The sequence below is a fragment of the Emericellopsis cladophorae genome, assembly GCF_022114955.1.
Source record: "Emericellopsis cladophorae strain MUM 19.33 chromosome Unknown NODE_14_length_400046_cov_116_985211, whole genome shotgun sequence".
NCBI classification, from domain to species: domain Eukaryota; kingdom Fungi; phylum Ascomycota; class Sordariomycetes; order Hypocreales; family Bionectriaceae; genus Emericellopsis; species Emericellopsis cladophorae.
This window is the reverse complement of record NW_026250939.1, coordinates 186173-201160: the sequence shown is the minus strand read 5'-3', so window position 1 is coordinate 201160 and position 14988 is coordinate 186173. Positions and strand designations below refer to the sequence as shown.

General features: G+C 56.8%; 6 protein-coding genes across 6 annotated transcripts; 3 read left to right on the top strand and 3 right to left on the bottom strand.

Annotated features, from left to right (window-relative positions):
- Positions 1-2564: 2564 nt before the first annotated feature.
- On the bottom strand, positions 2565-3157 carry J7T54_008394 (uncharacterized protein; the record flags this gene model as incomplete). Its single annotated transcript, XM_051505428.1, has 2 exons — positions 2565-2791; positions 2863-3157. 2 exons carry the CDS (start codon positions 3155-3157, stop codon positions 2565-2567), a joined length of 522 nt encoding a protein of 173 aa, XP_051363164.1.
- A 604-nt stretch (positions 3158-3761) lies between these two features.
- On the top strand, positions 3762-5980 carry J7T54_008393 (uncharacterized protein; the record flags this gene model as incomplete). Its single annotated transcript, XM_051505427.1, has 2 exons — positions 3762-3952; positions 4000-5980. 2 exons carry the CDS (start codon positions 3762-3764, stop codon positions 5978-5980), a joined length of 2172 nt encoding a protein of 723 aa, XP_051363163.1.
- Positions 5981-6104: 124 nt separating this feature from the next.
- J7T54_008392 (Cytochrome b5 reductase-like protein) lies at positions 6105-7166 on the bottom strand (the record flags this gene model as incomplete). The annotated part of the gene is made up of 1 exon (XM_051505426.1): positions 6105-7166. One exon carries the CDS (start codon positions 7164-7166, stop codon positions 6105-6107), a length of 1062 nt encoding a protein of 353 aa, XP_051363162.1.
- Positions 7167-7845: 679 nt separating this feature from the next.
- On the top strand, positions 7846-10044 carry J7T54_008391 (uncharacterized protein; the record flags this gene model as incomplete). Its single annotated transcript, XM_051505425.1, has 3 exons — positions 7846-8668; positions 8719-9010; positions 9105-10044. The coding sequence occupies 3 exons, from the start codon at positions 7846-7848 to the stop codon at positions 10042-10044; spliced, it is 2055 nt and encodes a 684-aa protein (XP_051363161.1).
- A 558-nt stretch (positions 10045-10602) lies between these two features.
- On the bottom strand, positions 10603-12261 carry J7T54_008390 (putative J domain-containing protein-like protein; the record flags this gene model as incomplete). Its single annotated transcript, XM_051505423.1, has 2 exons — positions 10603-10779; positions 10831-12261. The coding sequence occupies 2 exons, from the start codon at positions 12259-12261 to the stop codon at positions 10603-10605; spliced, it is 1608 nt and encodes a 535-aa protein (XP_051363160.1).
- Positions 12262-13510: 1249 nt separating this feature from the next.
- Positions 13511-14964, top strand: J7T54_008389 (squalene synthase-like protein; the record flags this gene model as incomplete). Its single annotated transcript, XM_051505422.1, has 2 exons — positions 13511-14782; positions 14845-14964. 2 exons carry the CDS (start codon positions 13511-13513, stop codon positions 14962-14964), a joined length of 1392 nt encoding a protein of 463 aa, XP_051363159.1.
- Between the last annotated feature and the right edge of the window lie 24 nt (positions 14965-14988).

Here is a 14988-nt window from a genome sequence, read left to right as displayed (position 1 = left end):
GCGTGGTAAAATTCATGAACACACCTGTTGAGAAGCAAGTTGCAGCCTCGCTGGGCAAAAGTCAGCTGCTGGGCGGTGGACATGTGCAAGAGCTCGAGCAGGTGAGTCTGGTTTCTTTCTTTGACCCGTTCGACGGCGACTTATAGGCAAAGCTAGCGTCTCTGCAAGAGATCAAATCGATTGGAGATGCTGAGGGTACTGAAGATGTAGCGTCTGAACTTAGCGACGCTCTTCTTGAGGGACCCCCGAACGACACTGTCCCCCACCCGACTCTGCGAGGAATCACTTGCTCTAAACGGTCCCTGTAATTTTGAGAAGATGGATTATCATTGTCGGACAGATTAGTATGTGTCTGGCCATTGAGGATGGCTTGCTCTCAGCTTTGGACTAGACCTATCGTGCTACTGCTTGCTTCCCGTCCCCACCAACACTTTACGCTCTTCCGCCCGAACGTGATCAATAAGAGAAAATTTCATGCGCCCTCGATCATGCATTTTCATCGACTAATGCCTTGGGGCGGGTCTTGGCCCGTTCTTGACCTATCTCATTCCCGGCGATCCTCTGGGGTGGCTCACTTCTCAGACCTGGAGTAAACCTTGCGCGGAATACAAAGGTTTTTCGGAATCCCTCGGAAAGCGATGACTGCAATAAACAAGCCGTTGCTGCAAATTGGGACTAGCCAGACCAGCCAGCTGCGCCACACTGCCTTTTTCGCAGGTTTGTCTTTGGTGTCGGTTTGCCGTGCGATCCAGCGCCAGGGTGGATAGTCTCTCTTCACAAACAGTTGTGCATGGCCCTTCACCCATGTTCAAACCCCTGTCTCCAGGATAGTTGTGTATATGAGCAACGCGAAGACCAGCAGACAGATCGGTTGGGATAGGGCGGTATCCATGTCCATGCTCCCATCGATCCAGACAACGACTGGAGCGGCAGCCCATAGCTTGACCATGGAAACTACCGTAAACGCCAGTCCTTCCAGACTGCACCGCACATATAGACCATTTTGGTCTTCGGAGTGAGAGTATGCCACACCTACCGTGGCCAAAAGCGCCACGATCAGCGATAGCGAGACTTCCAACAACCTGGAGATCTCGAAGAAGCAACTGGCGATTCGCGGCCAGATGTTGCCTTGACGAGCAAATAATGCAATAGAACACCGAGCAGCGGTGATCTACTCAGCCAGCTGCTCCAATGAGTCGGTTTGTGCCGCTCAGTCGAGGGTAGAAAGGGGTACGCGAGGACTGGAAGAAGACAGTAGGCAAGTAGCATGATGCCCTGGATTGGTGAAAGGCTACTGACTCAAATAGTCGCTCGGGGTCGATGCCGGGATCAGATGTCGTCGGCGTCTGGCTTGAGCTCATCATGGCGATGGATTCCGCACCATGAACGGAAGATGTTGTTGATACTTGATGTTACAGCTTCGTTGTGGATGTTGCAAGGAACCTTGAGTTTGATGTGTGCCTGATCCAGAGTAAGTAGAGATCGCAGGCCTGAGATAGGTGCATGTATATTCCGTGTGGTGCTCGGGCCAGAAGCAGAACGCAAAAGAACAGAAACAAGCTTGTGTTTTTCATCTTCTGAAATCTGAGAGCAAGCTCAGATTTGAGCGAAAATGAGAGCAAGGTCAGAATCAGGCGAAAGCTGAGAGCAAGGCTAGATTTGGACGAGCAATGGCCTGAACTTCTAGTCTGCCCAATTTGGAAAGGCGCTGCTTTGATCCTTCCGTCTTGCCATATATCTGGATCTTATGGTCAAATGCGACTTCTACAGCGCTCTTGCTGTCCGTCATTCTTGGCAAGTCGAACGCTCGTACACACCCAAGCTAACGTGGTAGTCGGTAATAGGTACTACCTACCTTACTATCAGGTATTTGTCAATCCCATCGCGATGACGACGCAGTGCATGTTCGACCCCAAGCCATTCGTGGCATGTTGCCACACTGAAGGCCTTTGTTGCTTCTTGGTATCCTATTCGCACCCGCATCCTCTCCAAAGCTAACCAAACTCACAACTCGGAAAGCCACCATGATCCCGCTGACTCTGTGTTGAAGATCAGGTTTGCTTGGGAAGCCTCTCTCGAAGAACGTATTGCCGGGCTCAGGTTCAAGTGCCGGACGCTGTAGCACTAATCCAGGCACACGAGAAAGGGGTGATGTGATCTGCGGACTGCATCGCATAGCACAGAGAATGGTATCTAGACGTAATCGTGGTACACCACACTTGGCCTAACAGGTCGTGAGTCAGATGTCGAAACTGAACCCGACTCTAGGGGTTGCTGGCATGCTTGATTTGGACTACGAGCAGAGAGTGCCTGCGCGTCTGCGTATATAGAGAGCGACATGAGTGAGCCCGTCCATCGCATCAAGACTGGTTGCAATCTCCTGGGGGTGATGGCGTAGTTGGGAGCGCGTTCGACTGAAGTACACCTCAGTCTCATCATCGAAAGGTCACCGGTTCGATCCCGGTTCGCCCCAATGCATGTGCATTACAGCTTGTCCACAAGCTGCGAGTTCTTTTTGCCAATTTGGCCGATGGTGGAGTAATAGTGCCCTGGAGTAACGGATCCTAAATTGTATCCACAGTGGACCCTTCGCTTTTGGCGACCATCAGGAGTCGGGGTGCGTAAGCCTGCTTCTCCGTGAGCTTGATGGCCTTCTTCAAAATGTGCCTGTCACCAGCAAATGTCAACTTTTGCATCGCATTGTCAGTGTTGAAGAACTGTGACGTGAACGCCTCTTCTCCCTCCCCAACCGCGGCCCGGTCCGCGAACTCGGCATATACCACCAGATGATCTTGACGTGGGCTCTGCCATCTGCCTCTCTGACGGTCACCATGAAAGGCTCAGTTATATCGGGATAAAGACGTGGCTGATCGGGCACGCTGCTTTGCTGAGCTGAGGCTGGAGGGCGTGTCGGCATGGTCATTGGGAAGAGGTGGCATCGGTAGCCCGTCTCCTCTTCTAGCTCTCGGAGAGCGGCTGCGTGTCTCGACTCGCCGCAGTTACGACGCCCTTTGGCAAGTGGCCACTCATCTTGAAGTCTGTAGTGAACGAGGCAAACTTGAAAAGCAGGCCCTAGGGAGTCGAAGAGAATGGCGCCGCAGCTCGCGACGAGATCCCCGGCTGAGTAGTTGGTGGCCTTGAAGGTTGAGGTAGCCATGATGTGCTGATGGTTTCGAGAGAAGTGCACCACAGCTCCAGCGGTAGAGTGAATGAGGAGCCAATTTTAATTCAAGTGGCGGATGTAGATGGGATTTGGAGCACCACTTAATCCCATTTCGCCCTCCGAGCCCATTTTCCTCAACAGGCTTCACCTCTTGTGCCACAGGTAAGTGATGAATGAGGCTTTGGTCGAACTTTGGATGGCAGTTCAGGTCATTGTTCAAGTGCGGCACGTGACAACGTGATGATGCACGGACCCACCATCTCATCACCGTGACCGTGACAAACGCGTTATTCGCGACTACAGCTCAGAAATTCCACAGCGTCACCTCTACTTGGGTGCCATTTGGCATACAGTATGTGGATCATATCGAGCGACCACCCTGATTTTGGTATGTTGAGTACCCAGCACCTCGCGCAAGGGCTCAAAGCTGATGACGACATTCAGGTCGTCGATGGCTCCGGCCCGGGAGAACGTACCTCTATGGCCGGACCACGGGTGAATGTACGTGTGTGGTGACGTCCTAAGAAGAGGCCATGAGTCTAATGTTACAGCAGATGGGCAGATTGCAATCGCACATCAGACCATATCCCGCAAACACATGACCGTCAAAGTCGATCCCGTGGCAGCCGGCAGCGCTCACAATCTCAATGCTCGCTCAAAAATCACGATTGAGGATCTCAAGACGAAGCATGGCACCGAAGTGGACGGCCGGTTAATTAAGAATGACAAGGTCGTTGTTGAAGGCAGCTGTGCTGAGATTATGCTGGGCAAATTCACCACAAAGTTTCGGTAGGCCTGCTTGGACCAGCACGTTTGGGGGAAACTGACGAGTGCAGGATCATGTGGGAGCCTGTTGTCTTCACCTTTTCGTTCTCGAAGAAAGAACTGCAAAGCGGCCCAATCGAAACCCTGCAAGACCGTTTCGAGCAACTAGACATCAAGCTGCTCACAGAATACCACCACAAATGGACGACGCATGTGGTATCCAAGAAGCGGAACACTGTCAAGGCACTGCAAGCCCTGGTCGATGCTCGGTACATTGTGACGGAAACATTTCTTGACGCAGTGGTCAAGGCGGCTTACTCTCCAGACGATACCCAGACTTGTGTTTTGGAGCAAAACTTTGACAAGTGGCCAGACGCAAAGGAACATGTACCATCCCCCGGAGGCGAGCCGAAGCAACACACAGCAGATATATACTACCCAGATACTGGCAGAGCAGATGTCTTTGAAGGATACACGTTCATTTTCTACGATAGATCGCAGTATGAAAATCTGATGCCAGCGGTCAATGCTGGAGGAGGCAAGACTCTGCTGGAAGAGGTCGTGGCTGGGAAGACAGAACCCGAAAGCTTTGCTCGTAGGGTAGAAGAGGTCGCCGGCGAAAAGGGGCTTGGGTCGTTCGAGGATGGTAGTGAGGGCAAGGGCGTGGTTTTGGTGCGATACATCCCTTCCAAAGGGGACCAAGTCCAGTGGTATGCCAACTTTTTCACCTCGGTGTCGTTGTTGCTGGACCATCGGCCAATAGACCAGAACGAGTTTCTGGAAGCTATCTTGATCAAGGATGCGAGCATTTTGCGAAGACCATTGGAGATCGAATCCAGCACTGCGACCCAAGACAGGGCTCCTGGGTCACGCTCAGCGCAGGTCTCTCGATCGGAGCGGTCAAGCCAGAGCGAGTACAGGGAACAGGCGTCGCAAAGTGTCGAGCCTGCAACAGCACAGCCGGCACCCCGAAGAGGACGGCGTGGACCTGTCAAGCGACGATTTGTTGGCTTTGACAACGACAGTGACGACGCCACCATGGCAGATGCCCCAGCGGCGGCGGCGCCACCACCGCCACCGGTGGAGGACAGCATACCAGTTTCGGATGAAGAGGGTCTCTTCGTATCGCAGCAGTTTTCGCAACAAGACCAGCCAGCGTCTACGAAAGCGCAGAAGAGACACGCCCCGCAGGATGATCTGATGGAGGGCATGGCACCAGCTGCCGCGCGCTTTAAGCGGCAACGTCTGGCGGAGCGTGACGATTTCGCCGTGCCAGATCCAGAGCCGGAGTCTGAAACCCCCGCGGCGCAAGAACCCAAGACTAAGATCAAAAAGGAGGTCGACATCTCGGCGCAACTGTATCAACATCGCCAGATGGAGGAGGAGCGGGCTCGTCGGGAGAAAGAAGATTTGGCAAACCTGCCGGACGACGTCGACCTCGCCGAGATCCGCCGACTCAACATTGTGGAAGAGATGGATATCAGGCGTCCGGGCATGGCACGCACGCGTGAGCAAGATGTTGCCGACGGTCGATGGAATCCTAAATGGAACGGCATGAAGAACTTTAAAAAGTTCCGCAAACGCGGAGAGGTTACAGGGGCTCGTCAACCCGTGAAGCAGCTGATCCAGCTGCAGGAAGTGAAGAACAAGGAATTCGGAGTGGGCGATGACTTTTGGCTGGAGGACGAGGGGACGCAGAAGCGGCACAGAAGCAGCCAGCGAAGCGTCGAAACGCGTGAGGAGGCTCCTCCACCACCTCCGCCACCGCAGCTAAGGGGTCGCGCGGCTCGTGTCATTGGGTCCGAGAGCGAAGACGAGGATGAGGAGCTGCCCGCTGTTTCGGAGATATCCGCACAGCCCTCCCGCACAAGAGTCGGCAGCCAGGCGTCTACGAGGCAAACGACGCTGAACAAGCGCCCAGCCCCGACGTCGGAATCTGCGACAGAGCAAGCCCCCAAGAGGGCCAGGCCGACTCGCCGAGCAGCAGCGGCCGACGAGAGTGATGATAGTGACGATGAGCTCAAGTTTAGATTCGGCAGACGGCGCAAGTAGGGCCAGTGCGCACAAAACACTCATGATATGGTTGCAAGCTATGCCTCTTGAAGAGGTCGGAATGATTACTGAATTCTGAAACGCCATGCCTCTATGGGGTATCTATATATATACATGAGTGGCATCAATCCATCTCGTCCATCTCACTGCCCCTTTTGCCATCCGGCTCGTCGACCAATAAGCCTATCAGGCAGGCCGCCATCATCGTCTCATAGTTCACCCAAGGATGAATTTCCCCATACAATTTGGTCCCGTCCTTTCCAGCACCGCGCATGAGCTCGCCTTTGCCGCCCGGGTGGTACTCTACGTAGGGCGAGATGTTGTACACCTTGCCGTTGAGCGCCATCCAAGCATCCGTTCCCTTGCGACCGTTTTGCGCCTTCAGCATGGAAGGGGTGACACGTAGATAGGGCGTGTTCGGTGGGAGGTTTCTTAGATCAGAGGAGGGTCCTGAGATGCGAGCCCAGTCCAACGGCGACCGACCCGGTTGGAGCATGACCTTTTTGCTCGGCTTGTTCGGTTTGGCGGCAAGCGTCGGTGGAGGGGCGAGACCGCCAGAAGGAGGGGCGAGACCACCCGCAGGAGGGCCACGGCTGGGGGCAGGACCTCGTGCAATCTGCGGCGAGTTGGCAGCTGGGAACTGAGGCAGGCGAGGTGGTTGAAGGTTCGGACGTGGAGGAGGCGGCATGGCTGAAGAGGAAGACGAGGGCATCGTGGAGGCCCATGCTGAGGCTGAGGGCGCACGAGAGGGTTTGGATGGTGCATCGTCCGACAAGGAGAAGGTCGGTACTGGTCCCTTGGACTCCGCCGGTGCGGCCTTGGGGGTGGTTTGTTCTTCTTCGTCTGTCGACTCGGGCAGAGACGGTGCTTTTATTGCGGGTGGTTGTTGCGCAGTCGAGGGCCTGGGAGGCGGTCCCATCTCCCTCGAGCCTTGCGCCTTGCGGTTGACCATTTCCTCAACAGAGCCGGCTTCGTCTCTTGCAGTCGACGCCGCTGTGCTATCCCTCGCATCTTCATCTCGTCCAGGTTCAGCCTTGGCTGTAGATGTCGAGGGTCCCTCGGCGATGGCTGGCGCCCCTCCAAGACCCCGCTTGAAATCCACGATCCATCGTGGAAGCCAACTCGTCGGGCAGGCGAGGACATATACAAAAGAGAAGACGATCAAGGAAACGCCGATGACGCCCATCGTAGGGAACAATGACGGGAGTTCGAGGCTGGTCTTCAGGCGTGGAGACGTGCGTGAATGAAATGTGTCGAGGCACGTCGGGGTGAAAATGCATGCCGGCCCAGAAAGCGTGTCTCTGCAGACGGGAGTGCGCCCCGCATAGCAGGGCCAGGGGCAGCAGTTGGAGCTTGGGGGGTTCAGGCGGGGCCTGGACAGCCAGGACAGGCCCTGAACGAATCGCGGGCAGCCTGCAGGCAGCGGGCACAGCGCATGATTCACCGCTAATGACGAAGGGCCAGCGGCGTCAAGCAGGTGGGGCAGCACCTCCATGTCCGTCCGTAAGGTAGGCACCTTAACAGGTCTCCTCACGTCAATGTAAACAAAAAGTGAACTGCATGAAACGCATCTGCTGTGCTCTGCTGTGAATTCGTACCTTAGCCTGTGAGAGTGAGGGCAGAAGCTGTACGCGGTAATTTTGAGCATTCTGGGCATCCTTAAAGCACTCTTTTTTCAGTATTCGCTCTCCTCAATGACACTCATTCATGCTACGGTAGACACTCAGCTTTTTTCAAGCTTGATACCCCTAATTTCCAGCGCCGAGCCACATCATCGAGGACTGGAATTGGGGCGGGCAGCAGCGTGACCTCTGAAACCACAAACACCACCACCACCACTGGCACCACCACCACGGCCATCGAGGATGCGATCCCTCGAAAGGTCCTCCACAAACACACCCGGCAATTGTGCAGACCCGACAGCGACCAAGCCGACTCGTAAACCACGGCCGAGCGAATACCTGAAGCCACCGCCCTTTCACCGATCGTCACGTCAAGCGCTCCGCACCAGGGACAACAACCAAAATGCCACATCCTTGACCTCCAAGAACAGCAACAATAATAGCAATACCCCCAACACGGCCACTACAATCACAACAAGTACGACGAGGCTGTCGCGCGCCATGTCGGACAACAGGCCTCGGCAGCCACAGCTCAGTGCTGCTGCTGCCCGAGCCGCCAATCGCCCTCCCGTCACCGCGAAAGTAGCCACAACAACACCGAAGCCCTCCTCCAGTGTTGGAGCACAATACCCGTATTCACAACAGCCCCATGCTGCTACCTCGCCTCTTCCATCCGGGCGAAGAGCACAAGATGGTCCAGCGCTTGGACTGGCAAACATCACACCGCGTACAGGAACCAGGCAGGTCCGCGTCGAGAGCGCCAATTCCACACCGAGCGGAACACCGAACCCAGACAAGGGCTTGGACGGATGGGAGCACATTGGGAGTAGGACGCCATTAAACGGCTCCATGGTGGACGGAAACAGGGGCCAGGCTCAAACCGACCAAGATAACAAGTTCTTCTACGCCAGCGATGCCTCAAGACCTGTCTCTCAGTCGTCCATTGGTCAAGCTCAACAGCAGCCACCGCCGCCGCCGCAGCAGCAGCGAGCCGCCCCTGTGTTGCAAAAGGCCGCATCATTCTTCTATGCGAATGGCTCCTCAGCGGAGGCCAAGAGAACAACAAGTCCGCCAGGCGGTCCTATCTTCACACCAGTGCTGGCATCAACCCCTGAGCCCACGTCGACCAAATTCTTCTACGCAAACGGGACGCCCGATATGCCCTCGAGGCCAGCGCTGCCAACGTCGGCATCTGGGTCGACCGTGTCAACGAGCTCGAGGATGGCGGGGCAAAGGCCCGGCACTGGCAGTTCGGCGCCAGGGCCTGCGCCCACGTCCATGTCAAGACCCATGTCGCCGGTCAAGCCGGCCACGGCATCGCCATCTGTCGTTTCATTACAAGGAAGTGCGTTGCCTCCTGGGCCTGCGATCAGACCTGGTCTGGCATCGCCTCCGTCATTGGCTCCAGGTGAGATCCCCGTTGGGAAAAGGCGGGTTAGCATAGAAACACCGGCTACACAAGCTCCGCCTCGCCTTCATCGTGGACACTCGAGGACGGGCAGCGTGCCGACTTCTGACCAGCTCGTCTTGCCGAAATACCCTGCGCGGGCGCCACAGTCGCCCGAGGCCACGTCCGTTGCTTCGCCGCCCCTGAGTCCGGGCCTTGTGCGCCCAGCAATGTCAATGGCTTCGTTACTTCAGGCGGCCGGGGAGCTGGAGAAGGAAGATGAAGTCTCGGGCAGTGAACACACCCCTCCCGAAGTATCGAGCCCGACAAAATCGACTCCCTCTGGTGATCCTATCAGTGAGCTCGTGGCCAATGCTCGAAGGGAGCGTAAAGTGCAAGATCTCGAGATTACCAATGCATCACTCGAAGCCATCAACCGGACTCTGGAGCGCCAGCTCCGGAAACAAACAGCCGAAATCCGTCGATACAGGCGTCTCTCCCGTGCTGGTCGCTTGTCGGCGCCCTCCAGCCGTGTCGCCTCCGCCGCCCTGACCGAACCCCCGATCGAAATGTCCGATGTGAGTGAGGAGGAGAGCGATTCGGAGGCGCAAGACTCTTTCCACGAGTCTGACTTGTCGACGGACGATGAGACTGGCTCGCAGGCGGAGCCCATGTCTCCCAACGCCAAGATGGCGGCCAGGCGGAAACGAGATGAGATGCGCCTGCAGCTCGACCTCACCAAACACCAGGAGCTCCTCATTGACAGCCAGAAGATCAACCAGAGTATTAAGCGCTGCATGGATTGGACAGAGGTTCTCATTAAAGAGGGACAGAAGGCGCTGGCTTACCATGTCAGGGTGTCTGATGTTGAGCTAGGCGGCAAGGTCCTCGCACCACCTGACGAGGAGGATGAGGACGGCGGCCTGGCCAGGCGAGAGGACACGCCCAAAGCGAATGGCCTGGAGACGATTCCGTCCATCACGTTGGAGCCGGTCGCAGAAAAGCCGTCACCCGCTCGCGACAGTGGGATAGAGCTGGCGCCGGACGGCGGCTGATGTGACCGGGGGACCCCGACTCGAGGGGAGAAGATGAGCACGACATAACATGATACCACTTGTGGCCCAGAAGCCACTCGACACATAGATTCCACCCACCCACCACCCACGCCCATGACGGAAGACATACTCCTTCCCTACATCTATCTCTACAGCCCTCTGCTGTCAGTTACACAGCCAGCTTTTGCTCTTTTGTTTCGGGACATAGGTTTTTTTTTCTTCTTGTTGTACCAACAGATACCCCCTCTTTCTTTCATTTTCATTTGACACCAGCCATATATGTATCATCTAGCGCGTCCTATGGGTCTGGACATGTGGTGGGCAAAGATACCTTTATTCATTTACCTACTAGACTGGTAGATGAATTGACTGCGCGTGGCGCGAAGGAGTTGTTGAACAATGTGACTGTGGTGTGAATCGGTCAACCGGGTGGGAGTATCATTAGGAAAACCAAAAAGGTGAAGAGTCTATGTAAATATGCACCGGTATTCCCCGCCCGCAAACCCTCTCTATACATCATCCGCCGCGTGCTCACAGCATCGTCATGCGCAACATTCTTCAGCTCTTCTCCGGCGTAGGCTCTGTGTGCTTGTGGCCATGGTGGTGGAAGTGGGAGTCCTTGCTCTTCTTGTCCTTCTTCTTGCCATCTTCGTCCTTGTCCTTCTTCATTGCAGCCTCGGCCACGAGCTGCTCAAAGACAAGGTAGTCGCCCTCTTCCTCGGGAGAACGAGCAGCCTGCAGTTGTTAGAATAATTTTGCCAGAAAGGAGAAAAGAGATGTGCATACCTTGTTGAAGACATCGCCGATCAACACCAAAGCCTGCGCCCGCTCCAGCCTCTTGGTCAGGGGCACCTTCTTGTCGTAGAGAACGGCGTCGCAGACGTCCCGCAGCACGCTCTGAATCTCAAACTTGCTTCCCCGCCACGCGGCGTTGAGAATCTTACCCGTGACGCGACGCTCGTACTCGGCCCTCTTCTCGTCGTCCCAGTCGTCACCGCCCTCCTGCTCCCGACGCGCCATGTCCTCCATGGTCTGCTGCGCGTCAATGGCGCTGGAGATGGTGTTCCACGTGTCTTTGACCATGGTGCCCTTGTCGCGCAGCTTGGAGAAGAAGCCGCCGATGCCGAGGAACTTTTGGCTGCGCAGCAGCGTCGAGGCCTTTGTGACGTAGGTGTGGCCGATGGCGTGGAGAATGTCGATACCAAAGGACTCCATCTTGAGGTTCTCGACCTCGAGACGCATCTGCTCCTGGAACGAGCGGGTGACGTCGTCGCCCTTGCCGGTCTCGGTCCAGGCGGAGATGCGGTCGACCAGCTTGCGGGCGAGCGTGTCGACGCGCTCTTGGCGGATTCGCGCGCGCTCCTTCTCGTAGGCTGCCAGCTGCTCGCGCTGTTCCCGCGACAGGCTGCCCTTCTTCTTCTCCTTGCGGCGCAGGGCCTCTTCGGACAGGTCGCCCTGCGACTCGTTGGTGAGGTCCTCGTGGGACTTGTCGGCGAGCGCGGGGCGGAGAGGGATCTGGTGGCGGCTGGTGGAGGGGGTCGGCGAGGCGTCCTGCGAGCGACGGGGTGGCAGAGCAGGACCACCGTCCGCGCCGGCCGTGTATGCGGGAGGAGCTGCGGTCTTGTCCTCCTCGACCAAGACTGCGGGTGGTGGTGCCGCTGCTGCTGGGTCGGTAGTGCCAGCAGCACCTGCTGCGGCATCCTTCTCCTTCATGCTCTGCTTGATTGCCTCGTCCGTACCGGGGAACTCGCCCTCCTGTTTGGGCTTGGCCTCGGCATCAGCGCCAGCATCAGCGTCTGGCTTCCCATCAGCGGCCGCCGCCTCCGCCGCGGCGGCAGCCTCAGCCTCCTCGGCCTCTTCCTGCATTGTAATGTCCATGGTGGCCGTGAGGTCCTTCATGAGGCTGATCTCGCCGATCCAGTCGACAAAGGCCTCGCCGCCAAAGATGCTGGTGAAGAACTCTGCCGGGTCGGTGAAGCCCTCCTGGGGCTTGGCGTGGTCCTTGCCATATTTATCGTAGGCCGCGCGAAGGTCCTTGTCGGAGAGGACCTGATAAGCTTCGCCGATTTCCTGGAACTTCTCGTGGGCCGTGGGGTCGTTGGGGTTCTTGTCAGGGTGGTGCACGATGGCGCATTTGCGATAGGCTTTTTTTATCTCGATGTCGGTGGCGGTGGGCTGGACACCGAGGATGTCGTAGTAGGCCGTGTCGACGACCATGGTGATCGCGTCTCTCGGATACGAGGTGGTGCTAGATGTTACGAGGAGTCGGTTGTTGTAGGAAGTGAGTGCAGGTTGCTGTCGCCAATGTTTGCAGCGTCGAACTTTGCCTGGTCCAAGTTGTTAGGCACCTGCTGTAGCTACCGGATTCCCTTGTAGTGCAGTAGGGAATTTGGAGCCCCCGGTCTACGTAATGGAGGGGCAGTGCGTCAGCTACCTTACCGTACGGGGGGTCCAGATTCGTGGCGTGTCGCTGTGGCGTCGGGCACTTTTCACATGTCTGTCGCACACTGCCGTTTCCTCTGCGTCAACGTAAGAAGTTTCAAGTCTCTAAAGATTGCCGATTCCGACATCTGATTCTGACACGATAAATCCAGGCTTCTGGCTCATGAGAACCCTGATTCACCGTAAATTGCGTACTTTAGATGGCAGCACTGGCCACACGCAGGCTGCAAGGGGAAGTAGTCTACCCTATACGCTTCAAGGTGAGCGAACTTCAGTAGATAATCGTCCGTGCACACATGATTGATCCAGTGAGGCTTGCACATGTCACGCAAAAAAGCAGGATATGAACAATACTTGATGTTTTGACATGACGAACACCCATGCCATTTCGCCTGGCTGACTTTGCTGGAGGTGAGGATTGCATTCGGTGGAGCAATTTCGCAACGCTCCATCTCGTATCGATAACGCATCAGCCCCAAGATCAAAACTCGACTCATGAGAGCCACCAATATCCCCGTTACACTTGGTCCTTTCCCTTTCTCAGCTCGCGGCTAATCTGGCGGCTCAATCCACGCCTCGTCTGCCTCTCTCCAAGTGCGGACGGACTTTGCTCTGGGCGCCGCCGGAATGCAGGCCCGCGTCAATCCCGCCTGTCGCAGCGCTGCCCGCGCTCCCCAGGCGCCTGGCTGAACGGCCAAGTAAGTGGTAGCGCATCCGTCCCCCAGCTGGAAATTAAAGAAGAGACTTCCAGTCTCCACGTGGGGCCAATGATCTCTGTGCTTTCACCACCCACCACACCACACCACACCACACCTCAACCAACCTCACCTCTTCTACCCCATCCCCGTCCTCGCGACATTCTTGTTTTAATACCGCTGGTCTGTTTCTCCTCTTGTGGTTCAATCACCTCCTAGCACAATCACGCGACCATTGTCTCTGGTCGACCCACACTGCCGAAGCCTCGTCCTGCGCACCCCTCGATCGAACACGCGCAAGACCCCTTTTCTGCTCTGCACTCGCCATCATGGGCTTCCTCTACTACCTCGTGCACCCAATCGAGCTGCGCTCCATCTTGCAATGGAAGGTCTACCACGACCCGGTGCACACGCGTGACGAGGCCAAAGAGTCGCCCGAGATGAAGGAGTGCTTCCGCCTCCTCGACCTCACCAGCCGCAGCTTCTCCGCCGTCTGCAAGGAGCTCAACCACGAACTGCTCTACTCCATGACGCTCTTCTACCTGGTCCTTCGCGGCCTCGACACGATTGAGGACGACATGACCATCCCGCTGGACCAGAAGGTGCCCCTGCTGCGCAACTTCCACAAGACGATGCAGCAGGACGGCTGGCAGTTCCACGGCAGCGTCGAGAAGGACAAGGAGCTGCTCGAGAAGTTTGACGTGGTCGTCACCGAGCTCAAGAAGCTCAGCAAGGCCCACTATGAAATCATCGAGGACCTGACGCGCAAGATGGGCAACGGCATGGCCGACTACGCAGAGAACGACTTTATGATCAAGAACGGCGTGCAGACCAAGGAGGAGTACAATCTGTACTGCCACTACGTCGCCGGCCTCGTCGGCGAGGGCTGCACCCGCCTCTTCCTCGCCTCGGACCTGGCGCACCCCAAGCTGGCCGAGCGCCCGAACCTCACAGAGTCCATGGGCCAGTTCCTGCAAAAGACCAACATTATCCGCGACATTGCCGAGGACTGGGAGGAGGGCCGCCGCTGGTACCCCAAGGAGATCTGGAGCAAGCACGTCGACGAGTGGGAGCACATGTTCGACCCCCAGTACCGGGAGCAGGCCCTCAATGTCGTGTCCGAGATGGTGCTCGACGCGCTCAAGCACGTCGAGGAGTGCCTGTTCTACATGGCCGGCATGAAGGACCAGAGCGTGTTCAACTTTGTCGCCATCCCCCAGGGCATGGCCATTGCCACGCTCGAGCTCGTCTTCCGCAACCCGGCCGTGCTGGAGCGCAACGTCAAGATCACAAAGGGCGCCGCCTGCCAGATCATGCTCGAGTCGACGCAGAACCTGCAGGTGGAGTGCGACGTGTTCAAGCGCTACGTGCATCTGATTAAGGAGAAGAACGACCCCCGGGATCCCAACTTCCTCGCCATCTCGGTGCAGTGTGCCAAGATTGAGCAGTTCATCGAGACACTGTACCCCCGCCAGAACCCCGAGAAGCTATCCCAGGAGAATGCGCAGTTGCAGCGCAAGGAGCCGACGACAGACCCCGGCGAGGCCGCCGTCATCTTCCTGGTGGCGCTGGCCTGCCTGGTCTTCATCACAGCCATCATGGTGAGTCTTTGTGTGAAAGATGCTATGAGCTGATCGAACAAGTGCTGACTCGTCCTGTCTAGATTGGTACCGCCTGGTTGTTTGGCGCGAAATTCGGCCACATCCTCGACGACATGAGTCCCGCGGCCAAGGGATGGACCTCGAGTGTCCCCGACCCGTCCGCGATCCGCGACGAGCTGTAGCATTGTCCAGAGACACCAGCTCTT